Consider the following 22,197-nt stretch of genomic DNA (forward strand, 5'->3'; position numbering starts at 1 on the left):
TACCCATAGAGTCGGCGGGAGCACTGCGTGAACACTCAAGTTGGACTCGTAACAATCAATTCCTTGTCAAACATTCAATTAGTGGCTGCTGTCCAATTCCTGTAATGACAGGAATAGCCGAACCCTAAAAATATTTGCAACTCGGCGAATGCTCTGTACTCTTTCAATTCCCGCGTGAGGCTTGATTAATGCTGACGGAAGACATTGAGCATCAAAACACATGGCTGCTTGTTCGGGCAGTAAGTTGAGGGACTAAACGCTGCTCGTTTTGCTCTAGTAAGCTTTTCTTTTTAGAACGCAGCCCTTTGGCGCCCGTTTCTGGCTTGAGTGGTGTCGGCCTCGCCGTCGGAGAACCGCACGTTGCATTATGGGACGTTCCCAAAATGACGTCACGAGGGTCACCAGTGACGTCACACAGTGCCCAAAATTTAGCAGGAATATTTCCCCACTAAATTTGGCTGAGCAATTTTGAGGAAAAAATTCCTCTGTAAATTTAGCGGGAAAATTTCTGTATTGAATTTCGCGGCAAAATTTATTCTCTACATTTAGCGCAAAAACTTCTCGCTAAATTTAGCAAGAAAATTTCCCCTCCAAATTTAGAGCAAACAATTTCCCCGCCAAATTTAGCACTAAAATTTCCCCGCTAAATTTAGCACAACTGCTTTTCCCGCTAAATTTTACGGAGACTTCCCCGCTAAATTTAGCGGAAAAACGTTTCCGCTACATTTAGCGGGAGCATTTTCCCGCTACATTTGACGGAAGAAATTTCCTGCTAAATGTAGCGGGAAAATTTCCCCGCCAAAATTAAAGCAAAAAATCTCCCCGCTAAATTTAGTGGGAAAATTTCCCCGCTAAATTTAGCAGAAATGTTTTTCCCACTAAATATTACGGAACGATTTCCCCGCTAAATTTAGCGGAAAAACATTTCCGCTACATTTAGTGGGAGCATTTTCCCGCTACATTTGACGGAAGGAATTCCCTGCTAAATTTAGCGAGAAATTTCTCCGCTAAATTTAGCGGTAAAAAATTCACGCAAAATTTAGCAGAGAAAACTTTCCTGCTAAGTTAGCGGGAAAATTTCTCCACTAAATTTAGCGGAGACGTTTCCGCGCTAAGTTTAGCTGAAAATGTCCGTGCTAAATTTAGCAGAAAAAAATCCGCTAAATGAGGGGAGCAGAAGGAGAAATGGAGGGGGAGAAGGGTCATACGTCCCTCCCCTCCTCCTCCTCAAGAGCTGCGGTCTAATTCGGCATTACTTAGAAATTAAACGTCTTGCTTTTTTTTGTTTCTAGTGTCATTTTGCGTCGAGAAAAACTAACGCTTGTTTCATAGGTTTTGAACATGAAGGAATAATGAAAAATGGTAGGTATTGAAAGTACGAAAATCGTTCCATCGCACCTTTGAAGCCAATCAAGTGACGATGCCACAAGCCGGTCAGCACGTCCCGTTGGAACAGTTCGCGTCAAAGACTTCGTCTCAGCATTTTGATGGCTTAGTGTTATTTGAAGAATTCGAGAGTAAGATCGATTCGTTTATCGTATTTCACAGGCTGTAATCAGCCCCCGGTAAATAGTCCCCAGGGGCCAATTTAGGTCGAAAAACATTTTTTAAAGAGTTAACTTAGTCCGCACGCGGTGCATTCTCCGCACCTGGTGCTTAGTCGAGACAAAAATCATCTCGTACACGGCACCCCTTGACAAATGCCAGCTTTCTCAGCTCACGGTGACGGTGAGTGAGGTGAGTAAGTGCATTCATGATTGAAATTTTCCGAAATATCGCCACGGCTCTCCATAAAAATAATATTACAGTATTTATTTGTGTTTGTGTGCGTGTGTTTGTTTGCGTGTGTGTTTAGTGTGCGTGAGTGTGTTTTCAGTCTTTTAAGCACCTTAGGAATTCTGAAGAATTTAAACTAAATATGTAGCAACCATCTCCCATGGAATGGTGTTCACCAACCTTAGATTACTGAATGTATTATATTAGTTGTAGTGCGATTTTCTTAAGCTGGAAATGATGGTGCATAAATCGCTTTCCGTCATGACGGTAGGTTCCGTAAGGTGCAACGATGAGTAACGTCTAGAACTTTCGCTATACTCACTGATAGTTCAAGAACCGCAAGGTGTGGCCAGCAGAGAACTTCGTATTATCACACTGCGCCAATTCGATTGCAACATTAGTCTATAAAATGTCTAAAAATTGAATCGCACAAAAATATGCGTGAACATGATAAACCATACCCAGCGTTTCCTAAGATGTCAGTGACTATATCAAGTGTCAACTCGTTAAAAAAATCTTTGAATATTATTGCCCTGAAAGAAGAGCCGTCAGTAAGCCCTTATGGTGCGTCTGGCGCTATAATAATAATAATAATAATAAACCTTATTTTCGTTTCCCATTACAGGTAATGATGGAGCCGAGAATAAAAGCCGCGATAGATGGCTTGACAAGCTCTCGACCCCAGTGACATTCTACAGCAATCACAGGGAACATTCAAAGAAAACACAAATGCATTCATTCAAAGAGCAAGCACATTCAACCCATATCAGCTACCCTGTCAGTTTTCAAAATCATATAAATATACCAGATCTACGTTTACATAATAAATACAAACGCATGCACATGAGGAGGAATGACCACATTAACAAGTTAACCGAGACCATATAGCCTAAAACATCCAAGTATATACAAAACTAAATATCAAAACACTATATCAAATCTATACATGGCAGTAGGTAATTCATTTAAACTCAATTTATTTATGTCAATATTGTTAAATATTTGTAAATTGAGAAGTCTTGGGACTCAGTAGGCTAACATTTCTTCACCGCCATTCAATCGACACGTTGGCATTGGCCAATAATCGGGGTCACGAGTTCGATACGTTACCACATGCTTTTGTAAATTTGACAATTTTACCAAGGAAGAGGTTTTATGTTGCAGTTTTTTTAAGCCTTGTGGATAGTATATAGTTAACATATTTTTGATACTAAGTATATTATAAATCTTGAAGTTTTCTCTATGCGACAAATATGGTGCATAGGCAATTGTTCTTAGTATTTTTTAATTAACTGTACTTTCTCCAAGTTTGTTATTGTAGTTGTACTCCAGACTAAGGAAAATAATCTCAATTAGAATAAAATAACGATTTATATAGCGAGAGTTCAATTGATGTTCGAATTATATACCGGTGCAGGTATATCAGCCCTATAACCTTAGATAGCTTTTTGTTTAGATAGGCAATATGATGGTCTCAAGTCATATTATGAGAAAACACTACACCAAGTGTTTTAATATCATCTACCAATTTGATGTCAACTGATTTTAAGGTAATCCTACATATTGATGGAAGAGTTTTATGTTTTGTCCGAAATATGACAGCTTTATTTTGCTAGTATTTATTTTAAAGCGCACCTGCAGGTCCATGATTATATTTTATATAATACTAAATTAATTTTCGACACGAGCCCTTCCACATTATAACCAGCATAAAGTGTTGTATCATCTGCCTACATTAAAAATTTAACCGATTTGTCAATATTTGCTATATCATTTACATAGAACTTAAAAAGAAATGGCCCTAAATACTTCCTTGTGGTACCCCTGAAAAAAATTGGTTTTATATTAGAACAAAAGTTACCGCAACACAGATATTGTTTCCGATTTTCGAGATAGGACCGTAGTAGATGCAGGCCTTGCCCACGAGCACCAGAGAATTGGAGCTTTTGTAAAAACAATTCGTGGTTTAAATAATCTGAAGCATTTGTAAAACCATCATTAACTCCCCAAAACAAGTTTCTTATACTCTAAATTGCACAACATATATTTTTTTGGGGGGGTAAGGCAACTTCCGTAGAACAATGTTTTTGAAATCCAAACTGCGAACTAATGAGTTGATACTTGTCGAAATTGTTTGAAAATCTTATGTTTTCCAAGTCCCTTTTGAAAACACGGTAAGTATTAAAACAGGTATATAGTTATTAATGTCATTCTTATTCCCTTTCTTATGCAGTACAGGAACTTTGGCAATCAGCGTACATTTTTTAAATGTATACCTGCAGATATTAAATGTATACCTGCAGATATACACAACGATATATGTTTCAAATCATTAAGCGGAGGTTAAATTCGACGAAGAAGATTATCTGAACGACGTGGCGGGGGTACCCGATTATTTGCACACGAACATAATTCCCTGAATACACTGTCACTTAATTCTCACTCGTTTATTTTTTATGTTTCCCGAGAACATATTAGCCTTGATTCCACACAAACTGTGCATCCCTTTCGCCATTAAAAGGGTAGAATAAATTTCTCGTTCATCACAATTTGAATGAAGGTGAAATTTGTGTGGCTTCCCTTTCAACCAATATTGTAGCATATACCCTATAGGCGAAGGTAAATTTTTCTCCAAGGGGATGCCGTCTCTGTGCGGAACAGTGGACGCTATTAAAATAAAACTTTGAGCTAGATTGAAGACACAATCCAACGAGCAGACGAGGGCTTGTTGCACAGACTACTTGCATTGTTCCCCAGGTAATTCTTTTGTCAAAATGACAAGTCGAAAATATCTACCGGTATTGCTGATATTTACCTTACTTTAAATATTTAAACAAATGTACATTGGTCATAAAATATTTTAGAGCGCAGCTCTTACGCGCCCGTTTCCGGGTTGAGCCAACAGCTCCTAGACAGCTTTCAAGCCTGCGCGTCACGTGATCTGACGTCACGTCCGGGAAGCGGGCACGAGCGCTGATTGGATGCGAGTGCGGCGTCAGTGTTCGCGTGGGACTGTGATAGAAAACGAGCCCCACGCGAACGCTGACGCGGCAGTCGCATCCAATCAGCGCCCGTGCCGGCCTCCCGAACGTGACGTCGAGTCACGTGACGCGCAGGCTTGAAAGCTGTCTAGAAGGTGCTGGTTAAGCGGCGTCGGCGTAACCGCGCCCGTCGCATTATTGGACGTTTCCCCGCCAAAGTTGCGGGGAAACTTCCCGGTACATTTCGCGAATTAAGTTTCCCCGCTAAATTTAGCGGGGAAATTGACGTCATGTGACCTCAACACCAATTCAGTAGGTTCGTGAAATACCCCTTCATATATATATATATATATATATACTGGCAGTACCAAATATTTTGACTTTCGGCGGTTTTATAAAACTTATTCATTCGATCAGTAGGGTTCGTTCATCTGCATATTTTCGGTCATTTCCTCTTTGGAGACCACGTACGGTGATGAAAAGTGCCCATGATATAAAGTTATATAAGTGCATATATATGATATATAACTATACTTTTCTTGTGCAACCAGCAGAGGCTGGTTGCACTATTTCTCCACGGGGTGCGGTGCCGTTGGTGCCGAGAAGCGCTCCGATTGCAAACCGAAACTTAAAAACCCGTCTAATATGTGGAGCTTTTCAGAAAGCCTTAAAATACCGCGCGTCTTCAGTAGGGTTTGTAATTCGTTGATTTGGTGTTTTTCAATAATGCCCAGCAAGATTATAATTAAAACCATGCCCTTAAACTCAAAATTTAAAAATACGCTAAAATAATGAACAATTTTAATTATCCCGAACTTTAATAATTTTCCCAAATAAGCTCCTGGCCTAGGACCACAGTTACACAAGCTTTTATTTGGTGCGATGCGTAGCTTTCACAATATCGAACTTGTCTACCTTTCGTGAAACACCTTGTAGAAGTTCATACGTGATGTGGAATATCAGCTTCTCATTCCCGACTAAGAATGAAAACCTTCAAAAGTTGTGAGATAAAAATTTCATATACTAAGCTATTCCAGTATCTAGGCTTCTCTAACCTATTCCTATAAATAACGAAATATTTTAGTTTTTTAAAGTCTTAAGGGCCCTACGGAATGCATCGCTTTCAGAAATAGTTTAATACAAGTCCAAATGGTTCTGTCATATCTTATTTTAGGGTTTCCGTCTCTCTTTGACATATCCGCAAGGCTGAGTTTCGCGGTAAAACAAATTGAAAAATCCTTTCTGCCATCTAAGCACATGCGCTTGCTCATAAAACGTTTCATGCTTTTTTTTAAAGTTAATAAATAAAGCGAACACATTTGAAGGAGGCAAGCCTTCTAGAAATGAAATGACAGTTCTTCCGTGGGTACCTAAATAGGTCAACATATAAAAATAACATTTTAAAACAATGCTACCCAAGTACGCACACAAGACGAACGGGGACTTTTGAAGGTCGTTAGCCGGGCTATAAAACGTATGACGAGCAGATTCTGGGCAGACGGCCGTGGTGTAGCAACAGAAGCAAACCATGGCATCCGTCGGGCTTGCAGCACTTCTCTTCGGCTTCCTGGGTATGACATGCACTACAAACCTACTTTGATCATCCTGCTTGTTTTTCAGTAGCGTAAAACATATGGGTGATTTCAACTCGGATGGTGCAAGAAAAAATAATGGGTCCTCAAAAAATCCTGGAAACAATTTAAGTTGGTGAAAAATTTGTGACTTCACCAAACCCCAAAATTAAAACTACGTTTTTTTTTTTTGTTTGTTTTTTTGTTTGTTTTTTTTTTTGGGGGGGGGGGGGGCGGGGGTTGAAAGGGCAGGGGAAAGATTTTGTGATTTCGGCAGTTTTCATTAGTGACACGTTTTGGACTCTCGCAACGCTTAGATTACCTTTCTCACAAAAATGATAACTTATTTTTATTGCTTCAATACTTTATATAGAAGGGTTAAAGTTCAATAGAAGCATGTTTTATTTGATTTTATAAAATAAAGATTCTTGAATCTTGTACCGTTGACAATAATGGGCCTAGTTTGTGTCGAGCTAGCTTTCAAGGTACAATATTTTAATGCATAAGAGACACATAAAATGAAAGCTTAAACCTAGGCCTATTTAAAAATTAGGATATTATTAATTTAAACATCGTTTATATAAAAGAAACAACACTGCAAACATGAGAAGAAAAGCAAAGAGAACAAAGTTCAACGTCATTTTAAGAAAATACATGTTTGTTTTTCAATTTTTTTAATGAAAACCTTTTGATTGGTTCTTTTAAATGCAATAATATTTATTTGACATATATTGTTTCGTCATTTAAAGCAGTGCGTTTGAAACGAAGACATATTTGTACTCCCATTCTACGACGCACATCTATGTCATTTTGTTTTTCCCTTTAATATTAGTTATTTTTGTAACATTATCACAGCTCTTATTGGTTCTCTGGTCCACACACAGTTCGGAAAATCTTGTACATCGATAGTATTGCTAGTATAATAGGTGAGGGGTTCCTCTGTAGCGGACAAGCGATAACCATAGGAATGTCTGCCATGCCAAGACGAGTGACAGTGATGCAACGCCGCGTGACGCAAGTGTGGCGCGTACCAGACAGAGATCACGAGCCCTGCCCGAACGTCCAGACTGGCTGGGATCACGGCAGCAGCAGGATGGATTTTTAGCAGCTCCTTTTTTTTCTCTTTGGTAGTTGTGGTGATAAAGATTTGTTTATTTTAAACCGGCAAACGTCTTTCTGTCGCCACACCTCCACACGTTCAGTTTGCTGACTTAGTAAACTACATAAGTCAAAACTGTCTTAAATAATGTTTAAGCGTTGTGATATGAGATTAATGAACATTCCTGGGACGTTTCAAAATTTTTCCGTGAGTTACTAGAGCATTTGTGGGGGAAAACATTTCAAAGCGACGGCCCGCCGAGCACATCAATAAACGAGCATGAATTTGTTTTCTCTCTTCAAACTTTCTTTAGACGATAGCTGAGTTAGATTTGTTGAAACTTCCCAATCTCCGTCTTTACTATTGGCTCGTTATGTTTGCGAAACCAAACGATAGTGCTCCCCAAACTTAACGCCGCCACTAGGTTCCCAAACATTGCGCTCGTGTCGGCTACTTACTGCTAATTTTTTCACCAAAACGTTTGGGATGCCTTCTCAGGATGGGATAGAAATCGAGAACCCAAACATTCTTCAGACACTTTAATCGGCCGCCGCAGGGGCTGTCAGAAACGGCAAATGCCGTGGCGGCGTTAAGTTTGAGGCGCAATGTACGTTCCAAATCCCATAGAAGGATGTGAGGTGAAACTCAATTCTGATTGCTTTCGTTTTTCTTTCTCTTGCTTGCTTCGCAAACGAAACCAAGCTTTCGCTTGCTTTCGTTTTTCTGCAATGTGCGTGTCTTCCCTAATTTCGCCCTTTTTATATTTTTGTTCTCGTTGAGTTGAGAGTACCTTCAAGGTTCTCGTAAGCTGCACTGACTAGTTTTTTTTCCATAAAAAGGGGGAAGAAAAGGGCGATTTGCGGGCAGAGCGCTGCATAGACATGCGCTACACATTTTAACTCTACGGGTGTCGCATCCCCTTTTTAGATATCTGTCGTGATTGTTTATTTATTTAGCACAGACAAGTTCACTATGAACATTAGAAACGACTATCGATTCGAGCACGTAATAGAAAGGAGGAAGCTATAAACAACCTGTGATTTCTAGAGGCGTTAGCAGAGCTAAAGCTCATATGCCGCCGTATTCAAGAACGGCAACCTTTCCCTTTCGTTTTGCTTCGCTGACAGGTTCTATGCTGTCCACATATCCGGTATCTCATCTTAGTTTGTTAGACGCAGTTAACCAAAACCGAGAGCGGGAGCAACTACTCTTTGCCTGGCATCAATATTAAAGCCGGTGACTAAGAATTCAGTCTTAACACATTAAGAGACTGCCTGTAGGCTAACCCAACTAAGGATTGCGTTTCGCTGACCGGTAAGTTGTGTCCGAAAAGAGATAATTTAACCCTGGAATCGTTGCCAATGAAAGAAGTCTAATAAATCGCAGTATCGTTGTGGAAACCTAGCGAACTTCTAAAGAAACAAATGGGAAGTAACGCATTTTGCAATGAGCTCGGAAAGCGCGTAACAAGGTACTTCCCCATTCATTCATTCGACATGCTCAGCGAATATATATCAAATCTATATTCGCTGAGCAATTTCATCAAATAGATTAAATATAGATCAAATCGTGCTTTTTAAATTATTTATTATTTTTTTTAATAAAACTTGACTGAACCAAGCACCCTTTCTTTATATCTTCTATCAAACCTCGGCCAATTACAGTCTCGGAAGTGCACAGTGTACGAAACCTAGGGTTCGAACTAATTACGGTACACAGCACCTTACATGTCTCGTACCAGATATATTAAACACACACCAAACCATAACAGAATTGGCCCAAACACACATTTCGTTTTTCCATAATAAAAAAGGATTGTAGAATATATACTAAACCACTCATGATCTGCACTTAGGACGAAGTTCACAGTAATTTGTTATTGTGTCTTTTATGGGTTTTAAAATTGCTGTATCTTTGTATATTTATTCTGTTTATGTTCCTTTTTCTCCTCCGAATGCTGTAAAAAAAAGGGGCTGGAGCCTCGTCAGAAGAAAACTCGTCTTCTTTTGCCCCAGCCCCCCAGATTCTTCCTTTGTGTCTGAAATGAAACATACATACATGCATACGTACTTGTTATAAGCTCGGAAAAGTCGCATTTAGAGTCTCGCACCATAGTATTGCATTCTGATTTTCCGGAACACTGGAGCGTCGTTCTTCCGCGAATGGTATAATGCTTGAATTGGAAGAAACACATCGTCTTTATCTTGACCTGCGTCGCAACGACAAAGCGCGAAATCCACAGCTTCGGAGTTGTCAGCGACGACATCGTACACAATACCACACGCACTGTTCGCTCTGCGCACCGTTGAAGAATGGCTGACAGAAAACATTCCGATATGTGCAAAACGTTTCCACATCTCCGATGGGGAGGCTTGTCATTTCAAAAATAGATTTCAACTGTCCAAGATGGCGAAGAGACAAGAGGTGACCAAGTGGATTTTTTTTTTAAGTTGCCGGACACTGCAAAAGTGCTTGCAATGGCGTGGGGAGAGTCCCCAAGCACCATGACTGCTTGCACAACCTCAGGTTGTCAGAACTGGAAATCATTGGAAGTGCTGATGATTTTTCTCGTGTAGCGTCCCCGAAAGTACCTGGAATTGCACTCCTCAAAAGTGAAGCAGCATGCCTCGCATATTCAAAAAGTAACTATTCTTTGTCTTGTGAAGAACATTCAATCCTGCCACCTTGTGAATGAAGGATTAAAATAGTACGGGTCTACAAGCGCTGTGTAAAAAAAAATAATAAATCGAATCCTCAAAAGTAATGATAACCTATTTTAAATTACTTTTTTTCTTTTATCACCATAAACGTTACTGTTAGCATAACATATTAAAACTGCTATGTATTGTTATGCACTTCCCCCCGTTTATCTGTATGATTTGTTATTGCCTCAAACAAAAAGAAAGTAAAGAAGTTTTAAACGAGCCTCGCCAGTATACGTGAAGATGCGGCCGCAAGAAAGAGGCACAATTTCGCACTCGGCCCGCTAGGTTTCTGAAAATAATTTATCTCGCCCCTTCAGTGCCTGACATAGGGGTTTGTGAAACTATTTTATGCGTGTTAAATAAAGAAAGACGTTTCAATTAGTTAATTTAAAGAAAAGTTGTGAATCTTAAGATTCGATAAGTGAACTAGACATGTGCACGAACTTTTCTTTATTTTTAACACACCAGTCATGCCTCATTTTTAGTAAATGGTACATTATGTGTTTCATAAATGCTATGGTCACGTTACAAGCAGATGTCATATATATTTATATATATATATGACATCTCCAAGTTGTGGGAAGCCGAAAGTGTTCGCATTGGAGTAAAAGAGCCACCCAGGTTCAAGCAAACTTGGATAGTTTAATCGGACGTTTCGGAGGAGGATTCTCATTCTTCAAGCTTGTCCGAAGGCTAGCTCGATTCAAACTTGGCCTATTATTGTCAAAAGTGCAAGATTATTATTTTTTTTACTTTTTTAAATAAAATAAGAAAACTCGCTTTACTCATTGTGCACTGTCAAAAAGGTACGTCTGACTGAACTTAAATCCCGTGTCAAAAGGTGGTGCTGTTTTTATATGCGATAGGCGTGTTGAATGGGCAATTAGAGAGTGACTTCCCAACACCCCATTTTGGCGCTAGAGTGAAGTGGTTCTAAAAAAGACTAGAGATTTTGATGATAGCATGCTTGTAAATTGCTGCTGTGCACCTTATCGGGTGCCTCATCGACAAAAATACTTGCAGCCGGTTTTAGTAATTTCTCACAAAATTCTGGTATATAAAAAAATGTTAAAGAGCCGGGGTGGCCAAACTGCGGCCCGAGAGCTACATGCGACTCTTTACGGATTCAAGCGCGTCTCGCAGCCCCCAGTTAAGCTTGCCTCCACCCACTTCCCCTCCCTTTCTCCTCCAATTCTTGCATGTAAGATCAGAAGGAGAAAGAGTTTGAATGCTAGGCAGCTTGTGTTTTGCAGTTGTGCCACCATACTGTGAGGCACTCTACTTAACCATAAAGGGGATAAAATCAAAACCTTCGCGAACACGCACCTCGCTGAGCTATTTGGGACTGCAACGACGTTATTTGAGCCGAACTTCAAAGTGGTTGTTTTACGAATGGTGGACAGCAAATAAAAAGAATGAGCAATTATAAGTGGAATTCGATGTGGCCAAAATAATTAGGTACAAAAACTGGCGCGCCCCCTTTTTTACTGCAGCAAAGAATGTTAGTTTTAGTAAAATGCTATGGTTCTCTGCATAGGTCCCACCGGGCCACCCTTGTTAATTATAGAGCTTTTACCGTCGATGCAACCCTGTTTCTACCGAGACGTGCATATTTGTGCCGCACCAAGTCACGTGGCGCATGTTGGCCTTGGCACATCGACCTCGTGACGCTGCATCAAGTAACGTAATGCACGTTGATCTTGTCACGTAAACCATGTGACGTGACGCAGCATGAGTGTGTAAGTCTCCGTATAAAAGCGATCTCGTATGAGTACCCTTGAGTCTCGAGACGCGCCACATGACACAACACTCTACATCGCGACGTCGCCTCCTTGTGGCCTCTTTTCTTCTCGTCCCCTTTTCCGAAATACCCCAGTCTCGGGTTAAACAAAACTATGGTTAACTCTACATCACGTGGCCAAAGCATTATGTCACGTCACGAGGTCACGAGAGGCTGATGACGCCACTTTCATGTCGCTTTATCATGGCGCTCTTTTCCCACATTGCTTACCCTAAAACATATTATATGTTAGAAATAATCAGTCTGTGAATATATTTATGTTGCCACATTTTACAAACGTAGCCAGCTGAAGCATAAAAACAAATTGAGGGCCCGGCAACTCAGATAAGCTTCATTTGCTATTATCAGATAATGTAACCATAGTCGCATAGACTGCTGTAGGTAACAAGCAAATAGTGTAATAAAAGTAACAGTAACTATACCTCTCATTGCGTATGCCCTCTTGCCAGCCGGAGACAAGGAGTCATAGTAATTCAGGACGAATGCCTAAACAAAATAAAAATTTCGCTTACTGCAGGACTCACTCTGAATGTTCAAATATCACGTTGATTCCTTTGTCTTTCTAGTTTTCAGTGGATTTGGAAGCACACTGGGAGAACTTGGCGGACAAGGTACGTGAAATATTTTTCACATTAATAACATTATTTTTATCGTGGGTGTGTGTACTTATACGTTTAAAACCTATCTTGAGAGGTACCAAAAAGACCGTGTATATTTTAATAAAACTTCTTTTAGACATGAATAGGAAATACTCAAGACAAAGGGGCAATCTTAAATGTGCACAGAAACTCTAAATATAAAGCTATAACTCTGGTTCTCTCTTAACAGAGACTTTCCTAAATGTACGCAGGCGGCGGCTTTGGATGTACTATTCCCACATATACCGTTCTAAATCAACCTAAAATCTAGGTATTCAGCAGACATTGATTTTAAGAATATACAAAGTATTTTAAGCTGGTAACAGTAGCAACATTTTACTATTTCACTAAATCTAACGCACTAATGCTTTTTTCGCTCACAATAAAATAAAAACAGCCGTTCATGCACATATTCATTTCTTTAAATAAAATTCACTGCAAGTTTTTGGAGATCAAATGTCCTAGCACACATGAAAAATCGGTTTCTTCATAACACGTTGCATTACTATTTTTGTAAGACCTTATGAATACTTAGAAAGTGACATGCTTAGTTGCCTATGAACAAAACTATCAGAGAATAAATTTGAGCTTACTTAGCTAACGTGCGACCTATTTGTTTATTCCACCATGGGAAATGCAACAAACCGGATTGAATCTTTAGAACAGTCAGACCGTTAAACTCTTTTATTTTACTCGCTTGAATAATTGTGTTTCGTGCGTTAGTCTAACTTTTTCAGTCTTCGTTACATTGCGTCTAACTAATCAAATGAGGTCATCACTACTGATTTAACCTACCGGTTCTGAGAAGCGTAGTATTCCTTTGCTGAATGAGTAGTTAAAACGTTTCGCAAATACAAAAAAGAAGATATTTTTCAAATATTTTTAGAAAAAAATGTATGTCTGCATCCAATCAATAAATAACGCCTGGCGTAATTAGATTTTCTTTTTCTGTGTGTGGTCTTGGTGGGTTGCAGAAATTTCCACTTATAATTATTTGTCTCGTGTTTTATGAACACTTCTAAGCAAGACATGACGACTTGATATATCATATACTTGTGATATAACAGGTTACCAAAGCAATTTTATACATTTAGAAACATGAAACATTTACTATAATTGTGCAGCTCTTAGCGTGATTCAAAAACTCAAGTTAAACGGGATTTCTAGTCACGTTTCTCTACATTCATACTGTGAGGAGAGCTGACACAAAAAAGGACTCGAAAGAAATGTTGTGTCTTTTGTCGTTTCTATACTTTCGGACATTTTGGAAGAATGAAACACTGACTCAGTGACGATTTAAATATGTCAATAGCTACTAATTTTACATCAACCACAAATACTCTGCATGCAATCGAACGACCAGGCCAGCAAAAGTTTGAGACAGTAATTTCGTGGTACGATAATATCATGGTAGGATGATAATAGTATATGAAGATATAATACCTCTTCTCGTTAACTCATAAAAAGAGTGAAATCATCATCAGATGGGCACGCCTGCTGGCTACATATCAGCTACTGATCAATATAGCATATTTGTATAATGTAAAATATTAGCAACCTGATTTACGCTTCGTGTCAGCATACCTGGTAAACAGCAAGGGGTACGGTCCGAAGATGCGTGACAATACATTTTCGGAGTATAAGCCTCCTCCTGGATAAAACTGTCGTGTGATTCGCTCTGTCGCTCTCACTGGGGAAACGGAACTGTAGAGCTGTCTATTTGCCAAGTTACATTCAAGACGAATGTAATAAGGGACAGAAAATGTTTTTTGGTGTTTGATAGATGTTTCGCCGTGCTTCACTGGGAACTATTGAAAGTATCTGCTATATGGATTTCTAATAATTAAAAAAAATGTCCTATTGTGTTCGTTTTTATTTTCCCACAGAATTCCATCAGATTGCTAGCGACTAGTATACTTTTTCAATGCTTATTTTTAGGGGCTTAAAATCTTTATAGTCATTATTAGGACGCATTGTAACTAGAAAATTGACTTATCGTAGTTTACACTTGATTGGCCAGATTTGCTGTTTTTTTCGTTTCTGTTTCCTTTCTGCTGGAGTGAGTTTTTGAAATGTTATTTTTCGACTTCTAGGAAGCCAGTCCGATGTTCGCTCAATGTATACTTTCTAATAATGTTTTGTGATTTTGCAGATGCAACACTGAGGACAAAACGGAACGCACAATATGGGCAGCCGCAGCAGATGCAGCAGTCAGAATACTACGGTTCCGGACAGACACGGGAGAACTTAAGTCAACGCAAAAAGCGAGAAACCTTCGGTGGACAAAGCTCAAGTGGCGGAGGTAGCTTCGGAAGCAACGGTGGAGGTGGCTACGGAGGTGGCGGTGGAGGTGGCTACGGAGGCGGCGGTGGTAGTTATAGAGGAGGCGGCGGTGGTAGCTATGGAAGCAGCGGCGGAGGCGGCTATGGAAGTAGCGGCGGAGGCGGCAGCGGTGGAGGCGGCAGTGGAGGCTTTGGAGGCGGCAGCGGAGGATATGAAAGCGGTGGCGGAGGATTCGGAGGCGGTGGAGGATCCGGAGGTGGCGGAGGATACGGAGACGACGGGGGATTCGGAGGATCTGGAAGCGGAGGCTTCGGCGGCAGTGGAGAAAGCGGCGACATGTGGAGTTCCTACTTTGGACCTGGCGGAGGTTTTGGCCAGGGCAGCAGCGGAGGAATGTTTGGAGGACAAAGCTCAATGCTTGGCGGTGGACTGTTTGGAGATGATGGCGATAGTATGTCCGGTGGAGGCGGCAGCCTGTTTGACCGTTGGAGAAGACGGCGCGGTCGGCGCGGTCGGCGCGGTCGCTGCGGAAGAGGGGGACGCCGGGGTATGTGGGAATTCTACCCAGGCCAGGGAGGAAGCAGGGGTCAAAGTAGCTGGGGCAGTCAAGGTTTTGGGGGCGAATCAAGCGGCGAGTTTGGGGCCGGATCAAGCGGCGGTTTCGGGGGCGGATCAAGCGGTAGTTTTGGGAGCGGGTCAAGCGGCGGTTTAAGAAGTATCTTCGGAGGAAGTCGATCTGGAGGTAGTTCGTCCGGAGGAGGAGGAGGTCAAGGCGGACTATTCGGCGGGAGCTCAGGTCTATTTGGCAGCCTAAGGCGACAGGGCAGGCTCGGTGGCAGGCTTGGTACGTCTGGTGGGCGATTCGGCTCTATGTTCGGCGGAAGCGGTGGAGGATCTGGCGGCAGTTCCGGCGGCGGATCGGGACTTTTTGGCGGAGGATCGGGAAGCTCGGGCGGCGGATTCGGAGGCTCGAGTGGAGGATTGGGTTTATTTGGCGGAATGAGAAGCCGCTTCAGTCGTCGGAGGGGTGGGTTAGGTAGAAGGTTTGGCTTAGGCGGATCCAGTAGACAAGGCGGTGGCCTACTCGGACAAAGAGGTTTATTCGGCAGAGGTCGACAAGGGGGGCGGGGCGGCATGAGTCGATGGAGCAGCTCATACGATGCACAGGGTGGACAGGAAGGAGGGGGTAGTCAGAGTATGTGGGGCGGCAGTGGAAGAGGAGGCGGCTCGGGAGGTCAAAATGGACAAGGAGGACGGGGCGGCATGAGTGGATGGAGCAGCTCATACGATGGACAGGGTGGACAGGGGGGATGGGGTAGTCAGAGTATGTGGGGCGGAAGTGGAAGAGGAGGCGGATCGGGAGGTCAAAATGGACAAGGAGGACAGGGCGGCATGAGTGGATGGAGCAGCTCATACGATGGACAGGGTGGACAGGGGGGATGGGGTAGTCAGAGTATGTGGGGCGGCAGTGGAAGAGGAGGCGGATCGGGAGGTCGAAATGGACAAGGAGGGCAAGGCGGCTGGAGCTGGCGTAGCAGTCCTCAATACTTTTACTGGACATCATACGGTCCCCAGAGGGGCTGGGGCTCCCAAGGTGGGTATGGAAGTGACTCTGACGACGGATTCGGAGGCGGATACAGTGGTATGTTTGGAAGTGGGGGCGGGAGCTCAGGCGGTGGTGGATTTGGAGGCGACTCCAGTGGTGGGTCCGGTAGCGGTTCCGGAGGATGGGAAAGTGGTTCAGGGTTATTCGGAGGGGGATCCGGTGGCGGTTCAGGATTTTTCGGATCCGGAGGAGGAGGATTAGGTGGTAGCTCTGGAGGTAGCTCTGGAGGAGGATATGGAGGTAGCTCTGGAGGAGGATATGGAGGTAGCTCTGGAGGAGGGTCAGGAGGCAGCTCTGGAGGAGGATATGGAGGTAGCTCGGGAGGAGGGTCAGGAGGATTTGGAGGTGGTTATGGCGGGGGATCCTCTGGAAGTGGAGGCTCGTCGGGACAAAGTGGGGGCTTCTGAAACAACCGAGTCAAATTAAACATTCTTGTTAGGTAGCTGGGATTGCCTGCTTCATCAGCGAATCCATATAAACACATGCGTTGAACGTTAGTCATAATTAGACAAAATATAATTTAAAAATCGAAGCGGGTGGAGGGTTTGAAATATATTTGTTAATTCCTCTGAAAATTGAATAAAGGTTTCTTCGATTAGTTTTCTTGTTTTGTTTTGTTTCATTTTTTTTTTAATTCGCATTAGCTTCGGCTGTCTCAGCTTCAACAGCCCTAATGAGGCAGTTCTGATTTGAAAACAAAAATTATTTCAACATATTTCAGGGGAACTGACTGCTTTTAAACTACTTTGTACACTATTTTGCAGAATAAGTCAACCGTATTCAACATAATTTTATTTTTCCGTGTCATGCATGCTTTACACTAGCGTGTTAAAGAACCCCTGAAAAGAAAAAAAAGTTTTTTAAACAGTCTAATTGGGACACGCGTGTCAAGAAATAAATTTTACGCGCAAAGTTCATAACGTCACGGAATGGTCATTCGCTCTTTCGACCTTAACGTGAAGGCCAAGCCGAACCACCTCTTCTCCTCTAAGCGCCCGAAACGCCGAAAAAGAAAACAAATGGAATGGAGGCGACTACCAACTAAATAGCGTCTCGCGCCGTCAATATTGCTCTAAGAAAAAAAAAATTTTGCGTAACATTTTTTACTTCTTACGCCTGTCTTAACCAGATTTTATTAAGAAAAACTTTTTTTCACTTTAAACAAACGATCTGTTTCTTGTGGTTACTTTTTTTTATGAACGTTATATTTGCTTAATCTATTTCGCAGCTGTAGCGTCCCGAATACACGCTTCTGGTATTAGGTGAAAAGGTTGAGTCTCTCATGCTACAATGAAGAGAGTTAAGAAGGCCCCTTTTTGAACAAATTCAGCTGTGCTCGTTTGTATTCCCATTTTCTAAGGGCTGAGCAATTGATCAATTAGTCTACCGATCGATCATATAATGCTTTAATCGCTATCAATTGATTTTTTTAACGGTTAATCGGTAAAATTTTCACGAACCAACACAAAGTAAAATTTAGACGTTTCAGCAAGCAGACGTGTACGAGCACACCTGTATAAAGGGCAAACTTCAAGTGAGAGTTTAACCTAAACTAATCTGTAGGGGCGAGACTTGTAACTCCAAACAGGTGTAAAAGGTCAGACATATTCCGGCCACTTCAACACAGTACGACTGTCCGTTTAGCGCAGCACAGAGTATTGCAAACAATAAAAGGAGGTCGCTCTTGCCGGAGAGTATCAACGAACCCCTTTGCCTTATGCAGCTAAAGTGTGAGAGTCTGCAGCATCCGTGAGTGAGTCTCTTCGAACTGTTCTCAACTACACACTGAAGTTGATTCTTAATTGAAATTGCATTCGCAACATTCAGCGATTACGCGGTGTGAGAATCGCGCTCCTTATAGCTCCTGGATGATTGGCTTCACAATAAATGTGCTTGCCTACACTTTCTTGACGTGAAAAAGATGAAGTAAGACTCTAATGCTGCTCGTATATAGCAAAACTAGAATTACTTACGCGTCCCAGACCCAGCCTCGTACTGCTGTTTTACGACGATCATCCAGATGACAGCCATTCTGGTAGGCGACAGTGCGCCCCCTATAGGTAGTGAAAGTTGCGAAATTGTGCCGTTTATTACAAATTTATAAAACACACACATATATATATATATATATATATAAATATATATATATAATTTTGACTTTTTATAATGTTATGCACGAAAGAAACGCCACCGAATAATCGATTAAAGGGTGGTGATTAATCGGGTTAAAATTTTTAATGGACGACCAGCACTATTTTTTTTTCTTTCATCACTTTGTCTACAACCGATTCACAGTATCCGGTAACGCAAAAACAAAATAGAAAAAAATCTCGAAATGTATTTATTACCGATAAAATTGAGTAGTAGAAAACAGGCAGCTTATCTCAAACAATAAAACATAACCCAATTTTAATCTATAGTGTACCCTTTTAGAACCTTTGTATCAATCTGTGTAGTGCATTGCACCAGTTGAACGATTCTAACAAATATCAATCAATCAATCAATCAAGCAATCAATGTTTATTTTTCTCTTGTGCTAACCAACAGCTCGAAAGCCTACTGGGTTAAGCACACACAATTAAAATACACCCAAAATACAGAGTAGACAAAATAAAGAGTTGTGAAAAAAAAAACATGCAAGCACACAAACGTGTATATATGCCAATTAAAAACACATGCATCAAAATGATCGTTCTCCAAAAGACAGGTTTGTACTAAAAATATCGACGTCAGTAAATTGCATGTTTAAAACATGTTGGATACGCGAAACCGGTGATGCGTTTCGAATGAGGTCAGGGTAAAAGACTCTAAAATATCTTGTGACCCTTAACTGATTATTTGGTAGAAAAACTGAAACAAAATACATTTGGAAAACTTGATGGCAGTGATTCGCATAGCTAGCGATCCAGTAATAGTACGTTCTATTGAAGCCATATTTTTTTAATAATCGATTTAATTGACATAAATGGAATCATAGGGGAGAGAAAAACATATAACCTTTTAAAGGCCTCGTTGCGAGCTGCTAAGTTCCATTTAATTAATCCAAAAAAGTTTAATAAAATGCCTACAAACATTCATTTCACTCATACAGATAAGATTAACATATATATAAGATTAACTTTAAGGAAAGCAGCGAGGTGTTTTTGCGTGAAATCCCTCTTGTTTCCTTGAGAAACATAACGTCGTTAACAAGAAATTTTCTGCAGGAAGAAGTTAAGCAGCAAATATTTAATGTGACAAAACAGTTCGCCCTTATGTGCATGTTTAAAAATATGCCATGAAGAGCGGCGGGAATATTGGCAGTGATTGAATTATGGGTATCAAGTTTAACAAAAACAAAAATGATACCCTGACAAATTGAAAGTTGGTATCCTCTTTTCACTGAGTAATATGTTAAGGATTTAGTCGGAGAATATTGTAATAAAGTATTAACCAATAGGCGACTCGATTGCGTTCCCAGTCTTAAAGCTTAAGCTGATTTCGCCCGTTTTGTACGTATTTATCATAAATAATTAAAAATATATTTTTCAAGACAGAAATATGCTGGCCACAGCTTTCAAAATCCGCGATTTGCTTTCAGTGCGCTGTCTCGCTACAGCCTCATTATGACACGTAAAAACTTAACTTGCACATATTTTGCGTTCGTTTTTTCTTTTTTTTTTTTTGGCTGTCGTGTAAATTCTTGTTAAACAGCATCTTCAAGCTGTTTAAAATGTCACTTTGTATGAGCGTGCATAAAATACATCATAGTTTTGTTTGCAGGCATAATTTCGTACTTTTGTTTCAGTTGCATATAAGCACGTGACCCATACTTTTGGTGCCACCCGTTAAACTCAGTCAAAAAAAGCGGCTCGCTCATTTATATAATGAAGCAGTAACGAAATTGCCATCAGACCTAAGGATTTCGATGTTTGGACGTTGCGTTTTTATTTTGTTGGTGATAAAGGTGTAACACGAACATTCTGCTTTTAAAGAACATAATGTCGATTCAAGGGGAGATAGAAAAACAACCGTATTCAATTAGAGACATCCGCAATATGAGGGTTGTTTCTTTCAATCACCGAGTTTTAAAATAAAAAAAATAAAAATAAAATATATATAATAAAGCACTTTGTTTTTTGGTAACTAAAACAATCGATTATACTCCGTTTCATGATAACTCAGCGAACTGTGGTGGCTCTGGCCCTCACGACCCAATAAGGGCGTCGGAACAAGGAACATGACGACGCTTCATGTTCGTGGCCACGGAGGCCTCGTTACCGCCACAGCAACACCGCCGTCCGCGACAAAGAGTAGTGCTAGGCTTCTTTTTTTCTTTTAACGTCAACTGAACTCGTGCGATTGCATCTCTATCGACACTACGCTGCACGACACGGAAGAAGGACCGATACATATGACTTCTCAACGATACTTAATTCGGAAGAACCGTTGTCCGAATACAAGGTGGCTTCTCAACGATGTTTGAACCATCGCAGCCCTCTAGTCGACCGCTTCCACTCAAAACGTCACGCCAGCCACAGATTCACGGGTAAATTGGGCGTGTAATTATCTCATGAATTGTACCCCAGCGCTCGCTACTCTAGCGGACGGCAATGTTGTGGTGGTGGACGCTCATCCGAAGTTGGTTGGCTTTGCAGAACACGACTCTTGACTAGGGTTGTGCGAATAGTGGATTTTGAACTCGAACCGAATTCGAAGCGAACAGTGATTTTGGTCGAATATTTTCTCATCGAATATGGATTACTTGCCGTCCAAAAAGCTCGGCCGTTTTTAGAGGGAAAGTTGGCAGGAATACTTCCAAACTGGACTTCTCACGCTGTCGTTAGTCCATCTTGCCAACCGACTTGTCTGCCGTCATTTTGACCATGTCGATGTCATCCACTCACCTTGTCGCTGTAATAATATAATATTCCTTCGAAATATTATAGTTGAAATGTTTTGAGACCGTGTTTATGAGTTTTATAGGAAATAAAAGTTTCTGAGCAATTATGCATGTCATGAGAAATTTCTAAAGGTATTTATTTCTATCCATAAACTTGTTTTTCTAAATTTGTCTGGACGTGGCGGTGGTGAAAAAAGAGTGCTGGCAACCAGGGCGCCAAGATTGGGGAAGATGGCGCCGGCATCTCTGGAGTTCGTTGCTCGGTTTCTTTTGCCCGTTATTAAAGAAGTTCATGAAATAAGTGCGATGAATATATTTCAAACTTCCCACCGTAATATTTATACCATTTTGCCGAACGTGTGAGTATATTCTTGATTTTAGATATCGTTTCTTTCTGGTCTTTAGACAGTAAACAAACTTGCGACCGTGAGTTTGCGGACAGTTCGAACTGCTTTCGAAGCGAATATCGAATACAATACTATTCAAAACTACTATACGAAAATTCGAATATTCGCACAACACTACTCTTCACCAACAGGCGATAGCCGGTTCCTCCAGGCCTCGCATTCGGCGCAATGACACAAACGCTCCCGTGGCGTGGTGTCACGTGCCTCGCTCCGACGCTCTTATTGGGTCGCGTGGGTGGTAGCCTCCACAGTTCGCAAAGTTATCGTGAAACTGAGAATAACAACCAGAACAGACAAGAACACGTCAAGAAGCTTCAACAAGGGGCAAACTTAGGAAGGCCGGGGGGGCGGGGGAAGCGACCGCCAACCTCCCCCCGCCCCCCTCCACCCCCTTAAGCTCCCTAGGGTCAACTTTGTTTTATTAAAATCATTGATATACACCAGCCAA

At 41.3% G+C, this 22,197-nt stretch overlaps 2 protein-coding genes across 2 annotated transcripts; both read left to right on the plus strand.

Annotated features, from left to right (window-relative positions):
* The first annotated feature begins 14,972 nt into the window (after window positions 1-14,972).
* Window positions 14,973-15,566, plus strand: LOC121835719. Its single transcript, XM_042290170.1, has one exon. It carries the CDS (start codon window positions 14,973-14,975, stop codon window positions 15,564-15,566), a length of 594 nt encoding a protein of 197 aa, XP_042146104.1.
* A 23-nt stretch (window positions 15,567-15,589) lies between these two features.
* On the plus strand, window positions 15,590-16,867 carry LOC121835720 (glycine-rich cell wall structural protein-like). The gene is made up of 2 exons (XM_042290171.1): window positions 15,590-15,929; window positions 15,966-16,867. The coding sequence occupies exons 1-2, from the start codon at window positions 15,725-15,727 to the stop codon at window positions 16,865-16,867; spliced, it is 1,107 nt and encodes a 368-aa protein (XP_042146105.1). The 5' UTR covers window positions 15,590-15,724.
* The last annotated feature ends 5,330 nt before the right edge of the window (window positions 16,868-22,197 follow it).

The sequence above is a fragment of the Ixodes scapularis genome, unplaced genomic scaffold (assembly GCF_016920785.2).
Source record: "Ixodes scapularis isolate PalLabHiFi unplaced genomic scaffold, ASM1692078v2 PGA_scaffold1__304_contigs__length_218370807, whole genome shotgun sequence".
Taxonomy (NCBI): Eukaryota; Metazoa; Arthropoda; class Arachnida; order Ixodida; family Ixodidae; genus Ixodes; species Ixodes scapularis.